Source organism: Sinohyriopsis cumingii, chromosome 16 (genome assembly GCF_028554795.1).
Source record: "Sinohyriopsis cumingii isolate HCF-2022 chromosome 16, ASM2855479v2, whole genome shotgun sequence".
In the NCBI taxonomy this organism is placed as follows: Eukaryota; Metazoa; Mollusca; class Bivalvia; order Unionida; family Unionidae; genus Sinohyriopsis; species Sinohyriopsis cumingii.
This window is the reverse complement of record NC_142976.1, coordinates 36,249,126-36,269,292: the sequence shown is the minus strand read 5'-3', so window position 1 is coordinate 36,269,292 and position 20,167 is coordinate 36,249,126. Positions and strand designations below refer to the sequence as shown.

General features: G+C 35.3%; 1 protein-coding gene across 2 annotated transcripts in view; it reads left to right on the top strand.

The window, feature by feature from the left end:
• Window positions 1-20,167, top strand: part of LOC149780209 (centrosome-associated protein 350-like) — a 379,234-nt gene that overhangs the window by 216,382 nt on the left and 142,685 nt on the right. For both annotated transcript variants that reach the window (XM_089936968.1, XM_089936967.1), the window contains exon 8: window positions 19,623-19,811. In XM_089936968.1, the coding sequence (XP_089793094.1) occupies window positions 19,623-19,811 (189 nt within the window). The remainder of the gene's footprint in view (window positions 1-19,622; window positions 19,812-20,167) is intronic.

Below are 20,167 nucleotides of genomic sequence, written 5' to 3'. Positions count from 1 at the left end.
AGGACTTTTTCTGTATGACAGGACTTTTTCAATATGACAGGACTTTTTCAGTACTTTTCTATGTAGCAATCTATTGATAGAAATATTCATATATGAGTTAAATGTGCCCCAAAAAATGTTCAGCAAAATTTCTAAATGTGTACATGTATGCAGCAACAAAAATGGTGCCTTGTAGTCAAACTTTCTAAACTTTACATTTCTTCCGATCGGTAAAGCAGGTTTACAGCTAAAAGGTGTCTAAATGTAAACCATTGACAATGTGCATATCATACCTTGTTTGTGATTATTTTAGTTTGCTGTACATTTTTGTTTACCTTATTTTATGACAGGATTCAGTCTGTGGGACATGTTTTTGGTTAATGTATCTGACAATTTAGGTAAAACATCATTAGGTTGGCTGGTTACCTGATTTTTATTGTTGTTGTTGTAGGGTTTAATACCATTTTTCAGCACACGATAGGCTGTACATGGCGGCCAGTATTAATGGTGGAGGAAGAACCCGGGAAAAGCATGGAAAGAACCACGACCCACGAGAAGCTACTGGTATGCTTTCTCACATATCCACATTGGCCAAATCTGAGACTCGAACCCATGCAGACAGGTGAGATGGCAGTGATCCATAATGGAGATTGCTTTAGACCACTCGGCCACTCGGGGCCCCACCTGGTTTTTAAGGCACTTCTTACACATTATTAAAAACATCATCATGCATTGCCCCAACATGTTAGTACTGGATGTACCATATGGGCAACGATTCAACAAAAAATTCTCACCATGCAACCTGTAAAGTTCTCAGCCATTTTGGATTGCTTGGACCCTCAGCCATTTTGGATTGCTTGGACCTTGGCTGTGTAAAAATATTGAGTTTTCCAAAAGTTACATATTCCACCATTCACAAGCAATTATTCTTAAAAACGAACTTTGCACAATGCAGGTTCATTCCTTGAAGAACCAAACCATGGACAAGACTATCGATCACAATCCAAGATCAGTTCAAAAGTGCACTCTGATGTAGCCAAGATGCTTTAGAATCACAAAACTCAGATGTTGTAGCCAAGTGGCTTTAGAATCACAAAACTCAGATGTTGTAGCCAAGAGGCTTTAGGATCACAAAACTCGGATGTTGTAGCCAAGAGGCTTTAGAATCACAACACTCAGATGTTGTAGCCAAGAGGCTTTAGAATCACAACACTCAGATGTTGTAGCCAAGAGGCTTTAGAATCACAGAACTCAGATGTTGTAGCCAAGAGGCTTTAGAATCACAACACTCAGATGTTGTAGCCAAGAGGCTTTAGAATCACAGAACTCAGATGTTGTAGCCAAGAGGCTTTAGAATCACAAAACTCAGATGTTGTAGCCAAGAGGCTTTAGAATCATAACACTCAGATGTTGTAGCCAAGAGGCTTTAGAATCACAACACTCAGATGTTGTAGCCAAGAGGCTTTAGAATCACAACACTCAGATGTTGTAGCCAAGAGGCTTTAGAATCACAAAACTCAGATGTTTTAGCCAAGAGGCTTTAGAATCACAAAACTCAGATGTTGTAGCTATGAGGCTTTAGAATCATAAAACTCAGATGTTGTAGCCAAGAGGCTTTAGAATCACAAAACTCAGATGTTGTAGCCAAGAGGCTTTAGAATCACAAAACTCCGATGTTAAATAAAGCCTTGACTATTAAGAGTATTGCAGCAGTTTGAAAATCTGGCATGTATATATACAAATAACAGAAATCTGGCAAGTATATATATATATATATATAACAGAAAATAAGATGCTGCAGCTTTCTATATGTAGAAATAACAGACAAGACAGTGCAGTTTTATGAAATAACAGACAAATAAGATAACAAGTAGCAGACAGTTAAATAACATTTTTTGCATCAAAATAATGGACAACATGATAATCCAGTTTTGTGTATATAGAAATAACAGACAACAAGATAATATAATTTTATGTATACAGAAATAACAGACAAGAAGCTAATACAGTTTTTATATATAGAAATACCAGAAAACAAGATAATGCATTGTTATGTATATAGAAATAACAGAAAACAAGATAATGCAGTGTTATGTATATATAAATAACAGAAAACATGATAATGCAATGTTATGTATATAGAAGTAGCAGAAAACGAGATAATGCAGTGTTATATATATCGAAATAACAGAACACAAGCTAATGCAGTGTTATGTACATAGAAATAACAGAACACAAGATAATGCAGTGTTATGTATATATAGAAATAACAGAAAATGAGAATGCAGTGTTATGTGTATAGAAATAACAAAAAACAAGATAATGCAGTTATGTACATGTATATAGAAATAACAGAAAACAAGATAATGCAGTTTTATATGTATTGAAATAACAGAACACAAGCTAATGCAGTGTTATGTATATATAGAAATAACAGAAAATGAGATAATGCAGTGTTATGTATATAGAAATAACTGAAAACATGATAATGCAGTGTTATGTATATAGAAATAACAGAAAACAAGATAATGCAGTTTTATATATATAGAAATAACAGAACACAAGCTAATGCAGTGTTATGTATACAGAAATAACAGAAAATGAAATAAAGCAGTGTTATATTTATAAAAATAACAGAAAACAAGATAATGCAGTGTTATGTGTACAGAAATAACAGAAAACAAGATAATGCAGTTTTATATATATAGAGAAATATATATAGAAATAACATAACACAAGCTAATGCAGTGTTATGTATATAGAAATAATAGAAAACGAGATAACTCAGTGTTATGTATATAGAAATAACAGAAAACAAGATAATAATATTTATAAAAATAATAATACTGTATTTACAGAGGGTGACCCGTTTAGTCAAGGACTATTCTCCCTTGAGGCCCTCTTAAGAAGAGTATAATAATGTGCATTATATGAAAGATAACAGTAATTACTGTTCATTTTAATGTGTTCATTATTAAAATACTAAATTCCATTATCTATTAGAAACACACATACTCTCATGATATTTCTTCTTAAATACTGTAATACTTTCAGCAGATGTTACATATAGTATAAGCACGTTCCACAAAACTGTAACAGAGTATTGGCAGCTTTTTTATAATTTAAGTCTTGTTGGTTATGGTACTTGAAGGTTTCCGTGTGACACTGATCTCACATTTGGTACTGTGTTGAAAACGGCCTGAATAAGTCCTGAAGATACTCTGGTGCAGTTCCTTGTGGACATTTATGGTATCACGGTACCAATTGTTTTTCCATATACCTCAATGCTAATGTTTTGTGAAATAAATATACTTTCTGTCCTACTTGGGCATGCATGTCACATGCTGTCATATAGAACAATGCTAGATTGTCAATTTGACAATGACATAACCAGGTACTCCATTGCATTTAAGAGAGATAACTCTACTGGAACTAGACAGGGGTAAGAGTTATCTAGTCACAACAAGCACATTTTCAGTCATGTGTACCATATTTTAAAAAAATCATAAAAAATACAAAATATGATCTAGATAGAAATTAACACAAACTCACATGTTGCCAAGAGGCTCAACTTTTTTTTAAGCCAAACAGAAAGTACAAGTCTTACATAATGCACCAATCACAGCTAGTTTTGTTCTTTAATTCTGAATACAATGTTCCATACACCTTAAGCTCCGCCCACCTGGACTTGCGCAATTGGTACCGTTATACCTATAGCAAACCTTAATTTTTCCAATAATCTGTGAAATAGTTCGGGACTGTATAAGTAACAAATATACTTAGTCTCACTTGTGAAAAACAATTTGATGAGGTACTAACCTATGTCTTATATGAATGTGTATAGAAATGTCATTGAGCTGTTTGAACTATTGTTTTCATACTTTTGCTTCACCATCAAAATCATCTTTTGAAATAAAATGAATTCTTTCAACTATGAGTTGTATATTATTCATATCAGCAATTATTGAACTTCACATAGGTGATATGGGATAAATCACATTATATCATATTATGTAATAACTAGGTCAAAGGTCAATGTACCAAATAGTATGCACCTGTCCTACTTCAAAATGTACAATTCACCTAAAAGAAAGGAATTTATATTTGTTTGGTAGGTGCAGAACTTAACATCAGAGACAGGTGGACATGACCCAATCTTATTATAAAGTATAAGCTTTGACCACTTTACACTATCTACAGATACAAGAGGTCACTAACCACCAGTCCTCACACAAAGGTCCACCTACCCATCCTCTTTGTAACACAAATAGTAAGCTTTCCTCCTTTGTAATGTGAATAAAATTGTTTCAATAAGCCAGTCAGTCACCAAATATAGTAAATCGCAGCTTCTAAGTGGTTATGTTTGGATTGGGAGGTGAAATTAGGGGAATAAAATACAGAAAAATGCCAAATATAAACACTAAGTATAGCACATCAAATGGAGTTAAAAACAGGAGGAAAGTGTTTATCTAAAAGGGAGAGGTAGCTTATGATAAAGGAATTAAAGGTGGCAAAATCAGCAATGCGAAAAATGAGAAGTGAAAGTTTGATGACCTTACCTTGGACAAATATATGGGGCAGGGCCCAACAGGTCCAAGGACAGCCCAAAGGCAACTGTGCTATAACATCCCTTACAGGACCCAAATTTCAAGTGAAGTTGTGTTCATTTCCATCTAATATAAAAGGGTGAATAATTTAGATAATATAGATACATCTAAATTATATTTCTTCTGCATAAGAATTTAATAATAATTGGCATAAAATAGAGAGAAACTTATCTCAGAGCCAAGCAGAACATACCTTATCAGTTTTTAAACTTGTAAACTTTACTGTGAGAAATTATCAAATTGCTTCTACTTACATTTGCATCAAGATTGAGGGCTAATATAATACTTCACAAATCTTCTCTTTATTTTCATAATCAGTCACTGAAAATGTGAGATTTTATTTCCTTGAAATGTTATGACTGGTGTAAGGGAGATAACTGAATGATATACATAAGGTGTGGTAACCTTGAATACATTATCCATGTAATATAGATGAGTTCATCAACAACCTGTATTAACTTCATTGCAATTAAATTATCTCAAAATACATTACTGACAAAGTGAGAACCTAACATTTAGACTCCTATGTTTAGTGGAGACCTCAAGAGTCATGTAATTTTAATTTCTAAGATGACGCAGCTCTTTCATATCACATAGTTCATATTTTCTACAATGCCGGCATGTAGAGTGCAGCCTTCCATAACCATGCAGATATCATCTCATGCCAATTTGGATTCTTGCGATGGGATGCAAAGTTTCAAGAACAGTGTGGATTTGAATGGAATGAATACGCACTGTGTGACTAAAATGGTTATCATTCTGTAATGTTGGACCAAACATGGAAATTCCACAAGAGCAGCTTGACAGAAAGAAATAGGATTAATTGAAAGTCAGTAGTAGATTATAATTGGGCTTATACAAGTGCCAATGGGAAATGCTGACTTAAGGAAACTGTTCTTGTTTGTTGGTATTCACTGCTACTTCAACAAAAGGGAATGCAAGAGAACTGAACTAACTACATGAACAATTTCAAAGCAGGAGAGTGTAAAAAAAAAAAAGGGACAATTAGAGCAGGACAATTCAAATCAAAATGGGAAGGAATACCAAATCCTTAATAAATTACCTAAAAATTACTCATGCCAGAACATCCCACATGGTACAAGTGATCTATCTACAAGTGTACTTAGAATGTTCTCTATCCTGGTTTATGGCATGCCTTACAAGAACAAGATAGTTGTTTTTGTACACATGATTTTTCATCTTTTGCAGGTACAATAGCCAATATTTGGCCAAAATCAACTATATTATGTTTACATAACTTATTTTGTTGCATGCATTCCAATCTAGGAGGTAACAGCACATACATAAAGGCATCAGGTAACACAAGTCTATATCTATCATAGCTATAGTTATCAAAAGTCCCCATCCAAAGCCATCTTGTGCTATTTTCTAAAGATTTCATACATTTTATTCTTAAAGAACTTTCAATATTTGACCAAAAGTGTTCAGCATACATTTGTTTTCCTACATCAAACTAGTATAGTTCATAAATGCCGCCCACATGTATGCGTTTCTATGGAAACACTGTGAGGCTATTCTTTCCTTTAGGTATCACGGTACCAATTGTTTTTCCATATACCTCAATGCTAATGTTTTGTGAAATAAATATACTTTCTGTCCTACTTGGGCATGCATGTCACACGCTGTCATATAGAACAATGCTAGATTGTCAATTTGACAATGACATAACCAGGTACTCCATTGCATTTAAGAGAGATAACTCTACTGGAACTAGACAGGGGTAAGAGTTATCTAGTCACAACAAGCACATTTTCAGTCATGTGTACCATATTTTAAAAAAATCATAAAAAATACAAAATATGATCTAGATAGAAATTAACACAAACTCACATGTTGCCAAGAGGCTCAACTTTTTTTTAAGCCAAACAGAAAGTACAAGTCTTACATAATGCACCAATCACAGCTAGTTTTGTTCTTTAATTCTGAATACAATGTTCCATACACCTTAAGCTCCGCCCACCTGGACTTGCGCAATTGGTACCGTTATACCTTATATACAAGAACTGCCATGTGAAAAATGCAGTTTTATGTATATAACAGGCAATATTAGACAATGCACTTTTCATGATTTTAAACTTACCTTTGAACAAATGTTCTTAGAAAAGATCAGAATATTTTTAAGTGAGCATGGATTCATTTTTTTGAATGCTCAGAACAATTGTAACTTTCATGATTATAACACAGCCTGGAATACATGTAATGCTGGTGTTACTGATGATTATAACACAGCCTGGAATGCATGTAATGCTGGTGTTACTGATGATTATAACACGGCCAGGAGTGCATATAATGCTGGTGTTACTGATGATTATAACAGCCTGGAATTCATGTAATGCTGATGTCACTGATGATTATAACACAGCCTGAAATACATGTAATGCTGGTGTTACCGATGATTATAACACAGCCAGGAATTCATGTAATGCTGGTGTTACTGTTGATTATAACAGCCTGAAATGCATGTAATGCTGATGTTACTGATGATTATAACGCAGCCTGGAATGCATGTAATACTGGTGTTACTGATGATTATAACACAGCATGGAATGCATGTAGTGCTGGTGTTACTGATGATTATAACACAGCCTGGAATGCATGTAATGCTGGTGTTACTGATGATTATAACACAGCCTGGAATGCATGTAATGCTGGTGTTACTGATGATTATAACACAGCCAGGAATGCATGTAATGCTGGTGTTACTGATGATTATAACAGCCTGGAATGCATGTAATGCTGGTGTTACTGATGATTATAACACAGCCGGGAATGCATGTAATGCTGGTGTCACTGATGATTATAATGCAGCCTGGATTGCACGTAATGCTGGTGTTACTGATGATTATAATGCAGCATGGATTGCATGTAATGCTGGTGTTACTGATGATTATAACACAGCCTGGAATGCATGTAATGCTGGTGTTACTGATGATTATAACACAGCCTGGAATGCATGTAATGCTGGTGTTACTGATGATTATAACAGCCTGGAATGCATGTAATGCTGGTGTTACTGATGATTATAACACAGCCAGGAATGCATGTAATGCTGGTGTTACTGATGATTATGACAGCCTGGAATGCATGTAATGCTGGTGTTACTGATGATTATAACAGCCTGGAATGCATGTAATGCTGGTGTTACTGATGATTATAACACAGCCTGGAATGTATGTAATGCTGGTGTTACTGATGATTATAATGCAGCCAGGAATGCATGTAATGCTGGTGTTACTGATGATTATAATGCAGCCTGGAATGCATGTAATGCTGGTGTTACTGATGATTATAACACAGCCTGGAATGTATGTAATGCGGGTGTTACTGATGATTATAACACAGCCTGGAATGCACGTAATGCTGATGTTACTGATGATTATAACACAGCCTGGAATGCATGTAATGCTGGTGTTACTGATGATTATAACACAGCCTGGAATACATGTAATGCTAGTGTTACTGATGATTATAACACAGCCTGGAATGCATGTAATGCTGGTGTTACTGATGATTATAACACAGCCTGGAATACATGTAATGCTGGTGTTACTGATGATTATAACAAAGCTTGCAAAACAGTGGTCTTGTTGTGATGCTAAGTTTTAGGTGTGAGACAAAATATATAATGAAATCTCATACCAATCATTTGGTTAGTAGCACAACTGCATTCAGCACCAAAGGGATTAATACTGGAAAGAATTAAAAGTTACTGAGTGCTCTTGTGTCATTGACATTCATACTAAGTCATATAGATGTTGACAGTCACCAGAGGTGTCCAGGTTTGCAATCAAAACTCCCATATGATCAATCAGTCTTTGATTGGCACTTTCCTAAACAGAAATCAGCAGTCATAGCACATTGCAGATTGATTTAGTACCTCTGTTCACTGAATAAAAAAAAACCATAAAGCCATTGAATATACTTTGATAGCAAATCTGTTAATGAGATTGGCAGGAATGAATGAGGATTGCATGGTGTCAGCTTGTGGCTCGTCATTGGAATAATTAGCTTTTTTATGGCTTGTAAATTGCTAGCCATTTTGGTTCTACTTTTTCTACTATTATCGATATAACTATTCTTATGCTATAGTTAATTGGTCAATTTTAAATGTTTACATTCTTTGGTCCTAAAAATGTATGACAAAAATGACTGTTTCAGAAAGTAAATTTAAAAAAAATGAATTCCATCTTTTTTCATTTGTTGAAAATAACCACGTAATTAATTGGTTTAGACTCATCTTTTACAAGATAGTGGCATTTGCCTTAAACCAGGCAAAAATCTATCTGTTAGTGAAAAAATTTGATTAACTATTACATGGCATATGATATCATTGACAAGACATGCCAAAAACATGCGTCGGTGGTTCTTTCCGGGGTTTTCCGGGTTCTTCCTCCACCATTAATACTGGCCGCCATGTATAGCCTATCGTGCTGAAAAATGGCGTTAAACCCCACAACAACAACAACAACAACAACAACCAAAAACATGCATTATTTATTATAAGCCATCATTGGGAGCCATCATGTATGTATGTTTGTGTGTTCATTAAAACAAATAGCACAGACCATCATCTACTGGTACTTTATGTGATGGTAGAACAGGGTCTATCTTGTTTGCTGTTAAGTATATAGTAGCATTTTATAGCACCTTTGCTTAATGTTGGCTGTATGGTACCAGCTAAAGGTCAGGTTCAAAAAAGTGAAAAAGGGGAGAATTGCACACAAACTTTATGACCAGGAACCCTACAGAATAAATTTAAACATAAAACATAAACTAAATGTAAACACAAAGTCTGAGATAAAGTATGACAGTAAATGTGTTAAAGTTTGGTTAAAGATAGCTGATACAAATTCGTTATACCAACCATGTTTTCTCAAAAAGCCAAGAAAATTCTTTCTCTAGCGCACATCAAAATATAATTTTGTCTCATGGTGTGGAAGTCTACACATTTGACAAGAATGTATTTCACTGTCAGTGGACACTGGCGTGATGTGCTGTCTGGTCAAGGTTCACTCATAAAGAGGTATACACAAGTTGGATAAATATCACTTTATCTCTGCTCTGTTCTGATGCCACTCTCAGTGGGTTTTAATGCGAGAGGCATAGGGTTTAATTTCTTATAATGAGACTACCTTATAATGAAGTAATACCACTTAATGATCTGGGATTCATGATCATTCCTGCCTTAAAATGAAAGTCCTTATGGTGAGGGAGTGGCATATTTCATTGTTTTTTAATACTTATAATGCCATTATCATGGCATGGTGTCACACAAAAATGTTGGAGAATTTTTAATTTCTCCTCACCTGAGAGTCAATACTAGGTCAGTGAGTTATGGCACTCATCTTGCCTGCATGCACCAATCACTATACCCTCATGACTATCTTTTTCAGATAATAAAATATTTCACATTTTAGTGTTTATATATTGGTAGTCATATTTTAGTACACTGTCAATTAGTAGTCATCATTGATAGTCATGTTTTAGTACACTGTAATTGGTAGTCATCATTGATAGTCATGTTTTAGGACACTGTCATTGGTAGTCATCATTGATAGTCATGTTTTAGGACACCATCATTGGTAGTCATCATTGATACTAAGGTTTTGGACACCATCATTGTTTAAGTCATGTTTTACTACATGATCATTATATTCCTGCTTGGAAGAAGCCAGGCAACACTGGTACCATTACTCATACAGATTATAGAGTTATAATTTCTTCCTAGCAGGAATCATAACCTGAGCCACAAGTAATGGTACCTGTTGCCTTGCTACTTCCTAGCAGGAATCAAAACCTGTGCTGCAAATAATGGCACTGGTTGCCTGGCTATCATGCAACATTTCCATAAACCAAAGGGCCATGTGCTTATCATGCAAGAAAGGATAGATGTGACGCATGTGAACTCCTGCAAATTAGTTTAAAGTTGTGAAAATAAAAACATACATTGCACAGTATACAATTTTGTTTAAAATACAAGCTACTGTACCTAGAAAATCCCCAAATCATGCTGACATGGTTTGTCTTAGATGATTTTGTTCAGCAGATACTGGCTGAAGATGGTGTATATGACATTGAATTTTAAAACAGTTCCATAAACCAAAGGGCCATGTGCTTATCATGAAAAAAAAGGATAGCTGTGACACGTGTGAACTCCTGCAAATTAGTTTAAAGTCATGAAAATAAAAATGTACATTGCACAATATACAATTTTACATAACTATTAACCCTTGTCACTTGATAAGCCATGCCACTGGTAGAGGTCTCATAGTGCTGTCTTTCTTCAAATGGGTACTTGACATTATTCGTTGTTAAACTAAATTTGGTTGGCACATTGGGCCCTGGAACAAGCATTCTATCTTAGTTTCAAGCTTGCAAATAAAGAAGTCTTATCAATACTTGTTTAAAATACAAGCTACCTAGAAAATCCCCAAATCATGCTGACATGGTTTATCTTGGATGATTTTGTTTAGCAAATACTGGCTGAAGGTCGTGTATATGACAATGAATTTTAAAAGTTTTGAAGTATATCAGATTAGTGGAGCTGGAAAAATATTACTGGAAATCCTGGTGAGTGATTTTGAACCAAAAAGTGATGTTCATTACATGTCTGATATATATGCTAGATTAAAAAAAACAGCATGCTGATCAAACCCCTATACAGTGGTATGTCAGAGTCAGAAAAGGCAGAATATCAAGCCTAATTAAAATGTGGGCAATTTAAGAGTCCAATTTTCATTTTTTTTTTCCTCCCAAAATTTAGCCCTGAGGGATTTTGTACTTTAAAACTGATATAGCACTCAAAGGTATATAGGATCTAAAAAGAAATTTTAAAAATACGATATTTATTTTCATGAAAATGCTTCTGTCTGAAAAGGGAGACTCTAATATTGATTGACAGCATTATGGAATAGATAAAAATTAGATTTAGAACTATTGGTCAGTAAAACATTAATTCAGGGAAGTGAATCTTTGTCACCACTCACATTATCGAGAAATCTTTCTTTGGAGCACATATATTGTAAAGACAATACCTATAATCTGAGGAAAATTGTACATAGCAACCATAAAGAAGAGTTTCCCTGCTTATTCAGTCTGGCTAAGCTATCTATTCTGCTTCAGAAATCAAGGCTGTGAATGCTGTTATCAGTACAGAACATTATTTATACACAGATAAGGAACAGATTAACAGATTAATGCTTATACTACTTGGGGAGACATCTTTTCATGTCAGTATTGTTCTAACGGAGTGGAGCAGCAAGAAAGAGACATATGTAAATATTAAACTATGGCTAATGCTTCCTCTCCCCATTATTTTTTTTCTAATCCCTCTTTATTTTGGTGACATGGAGGGAACTCCCCCCTTTAGATAAAATCCCAGCAGCATTTCTGTACACAGTTCCAACACTAATTGTTACTGAACATGGAAAAGAAATTTATACCAAGAGTACATTTACCAGAGTCAGTGGAGTAATGAAAATGGGACACAAATCATAGCCTTTGTACAGATTTCTGAACCAAGCCACACACACTGCTTGCAAACATAAATAATAACCAAGCAGGACACCTTAAAAATAGTTAACACGTTCTTTGCTCAGGGGGCTTAATTAACATTCCTTACTGTAATGTTAAAATTACTTTTGTATAAAATTCAGAGGTCACTTGATTGAATGAATACTGTTTTGTTGCCAACAAAAGTAAAATTACATTAGAAAAGATTGAGAGAGAATGCTGACTTGAGAAGGTCAGCTAGATTTCACAGACCTTAAACTTGAAAGCTCAAAGTAGGCTTTCTTCTGACCATTAGGTGTTGACAGATTGTATGTTTCATATTTCTAGTACCATACATGTATATTATCATCCTTCCATTTGGCATTGCCATTGCTTAGAGAGCTTTTGCGAAAGTCACTGAATTTACAATACTAGTGAAATTTTTCTGATATTGAAGCTGAAAGCCCAACGTTGGCTATATTTTTAAAGTGAATTGTTGACAAATTGTCCTGTTTCAAGTATATTACATGCATGATTATACTCTTGGACATTGCAATTTCTGTAGGCCCTCCAAATGTAAGTATACATCTTTGGCACACCATAAAGTAAGAATATATCTTTGGCATACCATAATATAAGTATATATCTTTGGCATACCATAATGTAAGTATATATCTTTGACATACCATAATGTAAGTATATATCTTTGACATACCATAAAATAGGTATATATCTTTGGCATACTGTAATGTATGTTATTAAAGGTAGAAGACATTTTAGCTGTAACAAGTTTTTCTGCAAGGGTTTCAACAAGTGCAGCTGAAAAATTATGAAAATTAACATGTTCATGGTGCACATTTATGGTGGCTCTTTTGGCACCCTACTTTTATAATGAAGTTCCCCTGCTACAAGAGAGCTATTGAAAAATGACTGATTCCCCATTTATGTTATTAAATTCATGTTTACTGTGTGATTCATTATTACCAATAACATGCGTCTAGATAACTTATCACAAACACCCCATCCAGAGATTGTGAACATCAACATTGCAAATATTGAAATAAAAACTGAATATTAACAATATTAATTTCCTATAAAGGTAAGCAAATAAATGAACTGAAAGAATGTGAAACTTAAGAAAAATTGAAAGATAAGAAATTATCAGAAATTAGTATAAACATGTTTTTCCTGAATGCAAACTGTATAGTTCCAGACCTGCTGTCATATAATGTACGAGCATAAATAGATCTATGCAATTTTCTGGGATTGATTTGTAGAACAAATAACATAGACCCTGATATGTTGGCACATTATGTGATGTCAGATTAAGGGTAACTGTTTCTTGCAGTTGGACCCACTGAGCCTTGGGTGGTCATTGTCAGATGTGTAATGTACACTTGGAAGATCTTAGAGCTTTAAACCCATCTTACTACCAAAGGTCTTTTATCACTGCTCCGGTGGCCTTGTGGTTAGAGCATCCACCTTGAAAGTTGGAGGTCGTGGGTATGATCCCTGACCGAGTCATACCAAAGACTTACAAAAATGGTACTAACAGCTGCCTCGCTAGGCGCTCAGCATCAAGAGGTTAGTGTTAGGACTGGTCAGCCTGGTGTCAGGATAATGTGACTGGGTGGGACATCCTGCTACATGTCTGCGGCATGATGCCCCAGTGCTAGATATAACTATAAACTGTCACACTGCTGACATTGTAGCGATATGACTGAAAAATTGTTAAAGCTACGTTAGAAATCCAAATCTCTCTCTCTCACACACACGCACGCACGCACGCACGCACGCACGCACGCACACACACACACACACAGGTCCTTAAGATAATTTTTCCATATATTTGTTTTTATAATGTCAACCAGATTTGATTGCACAGTATATCTATTTACACAATAATGCTTTGAATGAGGCTTAGTCCAGTTTTTGATAAGAGTACGTTTCTCTTTTTGATAATTTGCCAAACATTTTCTGGCGCTTTTCAATGCTAGCTGTTTTGTCAAGTTTTACACCTGATTGTCTTACCTGAGTAAGTCCAGGTATATTGTATATAGTCAGTGACCTCCTTTGTTATCAAGATCTGTTATCATTTGAACCCTAAACTTACAACTAAAATAATTATGTTGCAGGCATAATGAAGCTTTAATAGGTTTAACGAGGTGGCAGATTTGTGGAGAGATGTTGGTTGTAAAAAAAGTACACACAGGGCAATCTGATGTACAAAAGGCAATTAATTAGCTTAAAATATAAATAGATTGGAATATAATTGTTTAGGTTTTGATATTATGATACTCCTGTTCATGTGCATGAAAGTCATTTACACACACACACACACACACACATCAGTTTGACACTTAAAAGAGATGTAAGTGGTAAGATATTTAAAGATAAACAGGACATGGATTGCAGTTCTAAAAATGTGATTTATTGCACTATATGTGAAATGTGAAGCTTTTTGCATGTTTCAAATGAAAAATAAACTAGGAAAACAAATGGCAATATACACAGCAAACAAAAACAGAAGATCTATTGAACTGTTCAGATCCAAACTTCAAAGTCCCCAGTCCTTATATAAATTATTTACTGATAAAGAATATTTAAGGGAAGAAAATGAACTTAAGTTTATATACACTCTACAACCAGACCTTAATAGTTAAAACTAATTATTCCAGATTGATGAAAGAATTCAAGCTAATGTATGAACTACATAATGTATTAGTACAGTGGTGTATATAGATGACATGCTATTAAAGGTATATGCGGATTGTATTCCTGCGCAGTTTGTTGAGCTTTTGGGTCTGTGAATCGTCTTGAATGGTTTGTTTGGTGTATGAATGGTCTTTAATGGTTTGTTTGGTGCATGAATGGTCTTAATGGTTATATCAGTCTTGCAAATGTTGTTTGTATAAAGGTGGCTTATATCTCACCTTATGAATGATGTCATTTACATAACAATGACATCAAAATCAAAATACTTTGAAAGTATAATCTACCTACCTCAGTAAGGAGCACCAATGACAATCATGTGAAAGTGTTTGAAGGAGTATATTACTGATTCCTGTGGAACACACACACACACACACATCACAAGTATACCAATATGGTTTGAACTTTAAAGGTACTACAAACTCACCTTTAGTACTTATCATTGCTATGGTACAAACGTATATGTAAATGACGCTGATATACCATGATTCATGGATATTCACATTCACTAACATTCTACACCCTTCCACTCAAAAAAAAAAGGTTGTCACATGTGTAACAGATTGCTTTTTTGATCCTGGTTTTGTTATTTATATCTATACTATGTATTTAATTTGTGTTATGTGTTGTGTTTTAGGACTATTTGGGATTTAATTCACAATACAATAAGTTCTTTCTGAATTTTCACTTTGTAATCTAGGGAAATCAATTATTTATCGAATTTTACAAAACTTGTTGGTTATTCATTCTTTCCTGTTATTAAGTTTAAAACCATTGAGTCCTAACAGTCTTGTTCAACTTGACTGAAAGTAGGCATGGAAAACAATCGCTAGTTTGGAAGTATTTCAAAATTATTGATGACTCAGCAGGAATGGAAAGCTAAATATTGCATGTGCTGTACAGAGCTTTCCTACATGGAGGTTAGTACAGTTGTGATGATTATCCACTTGAAACATACACAAGTCTCATAAAAGCAAGCAAATGGTCTCTGGGAAAAAAGATGTTCACCAATTTGCTCTGGAAAAGAGTGTTCACCAAACAGCCAGTTGCCACATTAAGTGACCAGTGTTATGTCAGAATGAAGCAGCAGACATGTATTGAAAGACTAGGTGTCTTTATGATTACATGTAACACTTGAGCTGACCCCATTCTAACTTGGCTATCAACTGAGTATACTAGAGGAAACAAACATGCCATTTGTATTTTTCCATAGGTGATAATGCTAACTGACTTGCATTTAGTCCAACTGTTCATGAATATTGAAAGAGAAAATTAAGAAAATATATGCAAATGTTTGCTTGAAAATTCTAGGCGACTGAATTAGCACATTCCTGCATTCTGTGAGCTAATACTCCGGTCGGCTTACATTTTTTTAACAGTGTGGTCATTTAATACAAATGTTGTCATTTTTGGTTCACATCTGATGTTTATGGAAATTTACATACCAGTACAGATTCAAGTCAGCTGGAAGATTAAGTTTGATTATTGTCATTTTTTTTAATCATTAGAGCAATATTTTGAGAAGATAGCAGTTGTTAAAAGTTCAAGAGGAAGCTTAATTAAATAGCTTAATAGTGTTGTCTGGAAAATAAATATTTCTGACCTAATTAATTAAACTTTGCTTTTCTTTCAATATTTCTAATGAAATTAACTCACATGTAGCATGAAGTGACAGTTCTGGCATGGCATGCATGTAGATTAGTCATGCTCAAATAGAATCACTTCCTGTTCCATTGGTTATGTAAACGTTCAAAAATCTTTTTAGACATGACAGCCATCTGTCACAAGTATGGAATGGGCATCTGGTAGTACCATTATCTCTGTCCATCTAGCTGAATTGTGTTAGATTAAATTTCGCATTGCTGATGTTAGACACACACCATTGTGGATGCATCGTTATAAAAGTAAATACAAAGCCACCCTGTCAAAATCAGGTCATAGTGACCTATATCCCTGCCTCAGTGTTGTCAGTTAAGTTTTTTGTTTGGGTCAGTTTTTCAGGAATCTTTGGCTACACGGTCATGTAGCCTTCTGTATGGATACATCCTGATGAGTAAAATGCCATATATACTCACTATAAGTCAGGTACATTTGCAACACAGATCCTGATCTACAGTCACATAATGTGCCAGCAGATCAGGGTATATGTTATTTGTTCTATTGATGACTTCAAACACTGCATAGACCAAGATCTGATGATGAATTATGCAATGGCAAATACGGGTCTATACAGATGGGTCTGACTTGCATGTGAGTGTATACGTACCACTATACCATAAGTTAAGTCACTGTTTTTAGAAAGCCTGAAATTTGTTTCATGTTACTCTTAATTTTCGCTTTTCCCTCATGAATACAAAATAATCTTATATTTCATTCTTTTGTCATGATATTCTCTTGAATGAATGAAGTTTTACATTAAAATAGTTGAGAAGAATGTTCACTTGATTTGTAATTTTCCATAAAGACAACAACAGTTTGTAATGTAATGTTTTCTTCTGCAAATTTTGCTGAATATCCAGAATTTGTTAGGAATGCAACGATTAAATGATAATCGATGTATTTACATTTTCATCACTATAAATACAAGAGGTGAAGAATCGACAATTACCCTTTACAAGTTGCTTTCATCTTCAGCAGTCATGAATGATTATTAGTCATTTGCCTTTTTATTCTTCAGTCTAAAAATTCATCTGAGACAGCTATAGCTCAAACTCACGCATTTATTAGGTCAATAACAAACAAAAAAAATATTGAAAATACCAGCTTTCCTTCTAAAAATTAGCGAACAGAAGATGACTAACCCATTTGGTTTGAAATCTGTCTGACCGCCTCACCAATTCTATAGTGATTATTTCATCCCATCTGTATAATCAACCTCCGATAGCATATATCGGTGTAAAGAAGACATTCCGGATTTGTTCCCGATGCGTGATTTAGGTACTTTACCGATAACTTAATAATCACTTTGAAGCAAAGTTTCGTCACATCACATTTTTTTGTATCAGATGAGGGCTGCGCTTCTAGAGTGTCACACAGTGAAATATGTTACACCTAGTTAGGAGTGGTATTTTCTCCAGTCAGTAAGCCATCAGAACTAAATGTAGCCTGTTAACTATGTGACAGTTCGAAGTATTGATATCCAGAAATGTAACCTAACTAGATACAAAACAACAGAGAAACTTTACACAAAAGTGGTTATGAAATGATCTGTACGGTACTTTAGTCATACACGGGAACAAGTTTGGAATGTCGACGTTTACATTGTTACAAGTAATCAGTGACTTAATGTTCCAAGGGGATAAAAAAAAAATTGCACAGAATTGGCAGGGGGACAGATTTCAAACCACGCAAGCTATAGTCACCTTGTTAATTTGTAGAAAGGGTGTATGTTGTCACTAATTTCCTTTTTCATTCACAGAAATAAGTGTATGTGTCCAAGGCAGTTGTTTTGCGTCAGTAGAAAGTACAGTATGAAGGATATTGTAGTTAGTCATCTCTGCATTCGGACTTATTCTTGATAAGATTCTCCTTTCATGAGGAATTTGCAGTATTTATTCTGTTTTGAAAATAAAACTGTACTGCCTTCAAATTTAAGTGAAGACATGAAATTGGTAATAAAATGTTTTAATAGCATTGCAAAACAAAGTTTGTTTCACACACTATGATAGTTGATCCAGACAGTTGGAGTACAGTGCACACCATGGTAGTTGATCCAGACAGTTGGAGTACAGTGCACACTATGGTAGTTGATCCAGGCAGTTGGAGTACAGTGCACACTATGGTAGTTGATCCAGACAGTTGGAGTACAGTGCACACTATGGTAGTTGATCCAGACAGTTGGAGTACAGTGCACACTATGGTAGTTGATCCAGGCAGTTGGAGTACAGTGCACACTATGGTAGTTGATCCAGACAGTTGGAGTACAGTGCACACCATGGTAGTTGATCCAAACAGTTGGAGTACAGTGCACACTATGGTAGTTGATCCAGACAGTTGGAGTACAGTGCACACTATGGTAGTTGATCCAGGCAGTTGGAGTACAGTGCACACTATGGTAGTTGATCCAGACAGTTGGAGTACAGTGCACACTATGGTAGTTGATCCAGACAGTTGGAGTACAATGCACACCATGGTAGTTGATCCAGACAGTTGGAGTACAGTGCACAGTATGGTAGTTGATCCAGACAGTTGGAGTACAGTGCACACCATGGTAGTTGATCCAGGCAGTTGGAGTACAGTGCACACCATGGTAGTATATCTAGGCAGTTGGAGTACAGTGCACACTTTGGTAGTTGATCCAGGCTGATTGAATAGTTGAACTGAAACCTGCACCTTTTCAGTTGTGATTCTGGCATGATAGACGTATGCCAGAATCACAATTGACATATGACAAATTTTTTATTATCATGTGTGACTTTAAAGCATTACAACAAGAAATTCTTGAAAACCATACAGTGTGCATTAGTTTGGTCCATACAAAAATCAGGCTGATTTCAGGTTAAGTGTTGCAGTGGGAAAAATGGCATGATAGAGTCATACATTACTCACAAAGACCTTTATGTTGGAGTCCTCAGGGGCCAACATTAGACCATTATCCCCACTGAAAAGTTCTACAAAACATGTAGAATTCCTGATTTATTCTTTTGAAAGTCTTGTTCATCATTGTTCTCACTAAGAGAGTCAGCAGACTCTGTGACCCTCTATAAATAACCCCATCAGCAACTACTCGCACTGAGACCATGAAGAATGCTTTGAATACATAGTTACAGTCAGCATCATTGGAATTGACACCTTTTCTGTTTCTTCTTGCAGAAAGGAAGGAAGAGCTAAGGGGAGCTGTAGGTGGGGCCACTAGAGGAGATGAAGTGCCCCCCGGTCATCTTCTTCATGATGAGTATGATGAAGTCATTCCTCGTTCTCAGGATGTAATTGAGAGTGTGGAACGACAACAACCGCTAGTGCGCAAGGTGGCAGCTGGTCCTCCTGCTCCCAGTTTCAAAGGTAAGATAGATACCGTATTTTCGCATATATAAGACGCGTCTTATATTAAATTTTACTTACTCCGCACCCTAAGTGCGTCTTATATTCGTGGGCGTCTTATCTAATTATTTTTTTACACAAATCTATTCATCTTTATCTTCATCATTATCAGTTTCGGCTTTAAATCCATCGAAACTTTCATCAAATTCACTCTCGTTGCCGAATACCTCCATAGCCGCTGATAATCGATCCTCATTGGCGTCAGTGGTATCGGATGCAGCCGATTCGTCGTCCGAAGAACTGATATCGGCAGCCAGTTCTGGAATTATCCGACACTTTCTGAAACCATTGACGATTGTTGTTGTTTTCACTTTCTC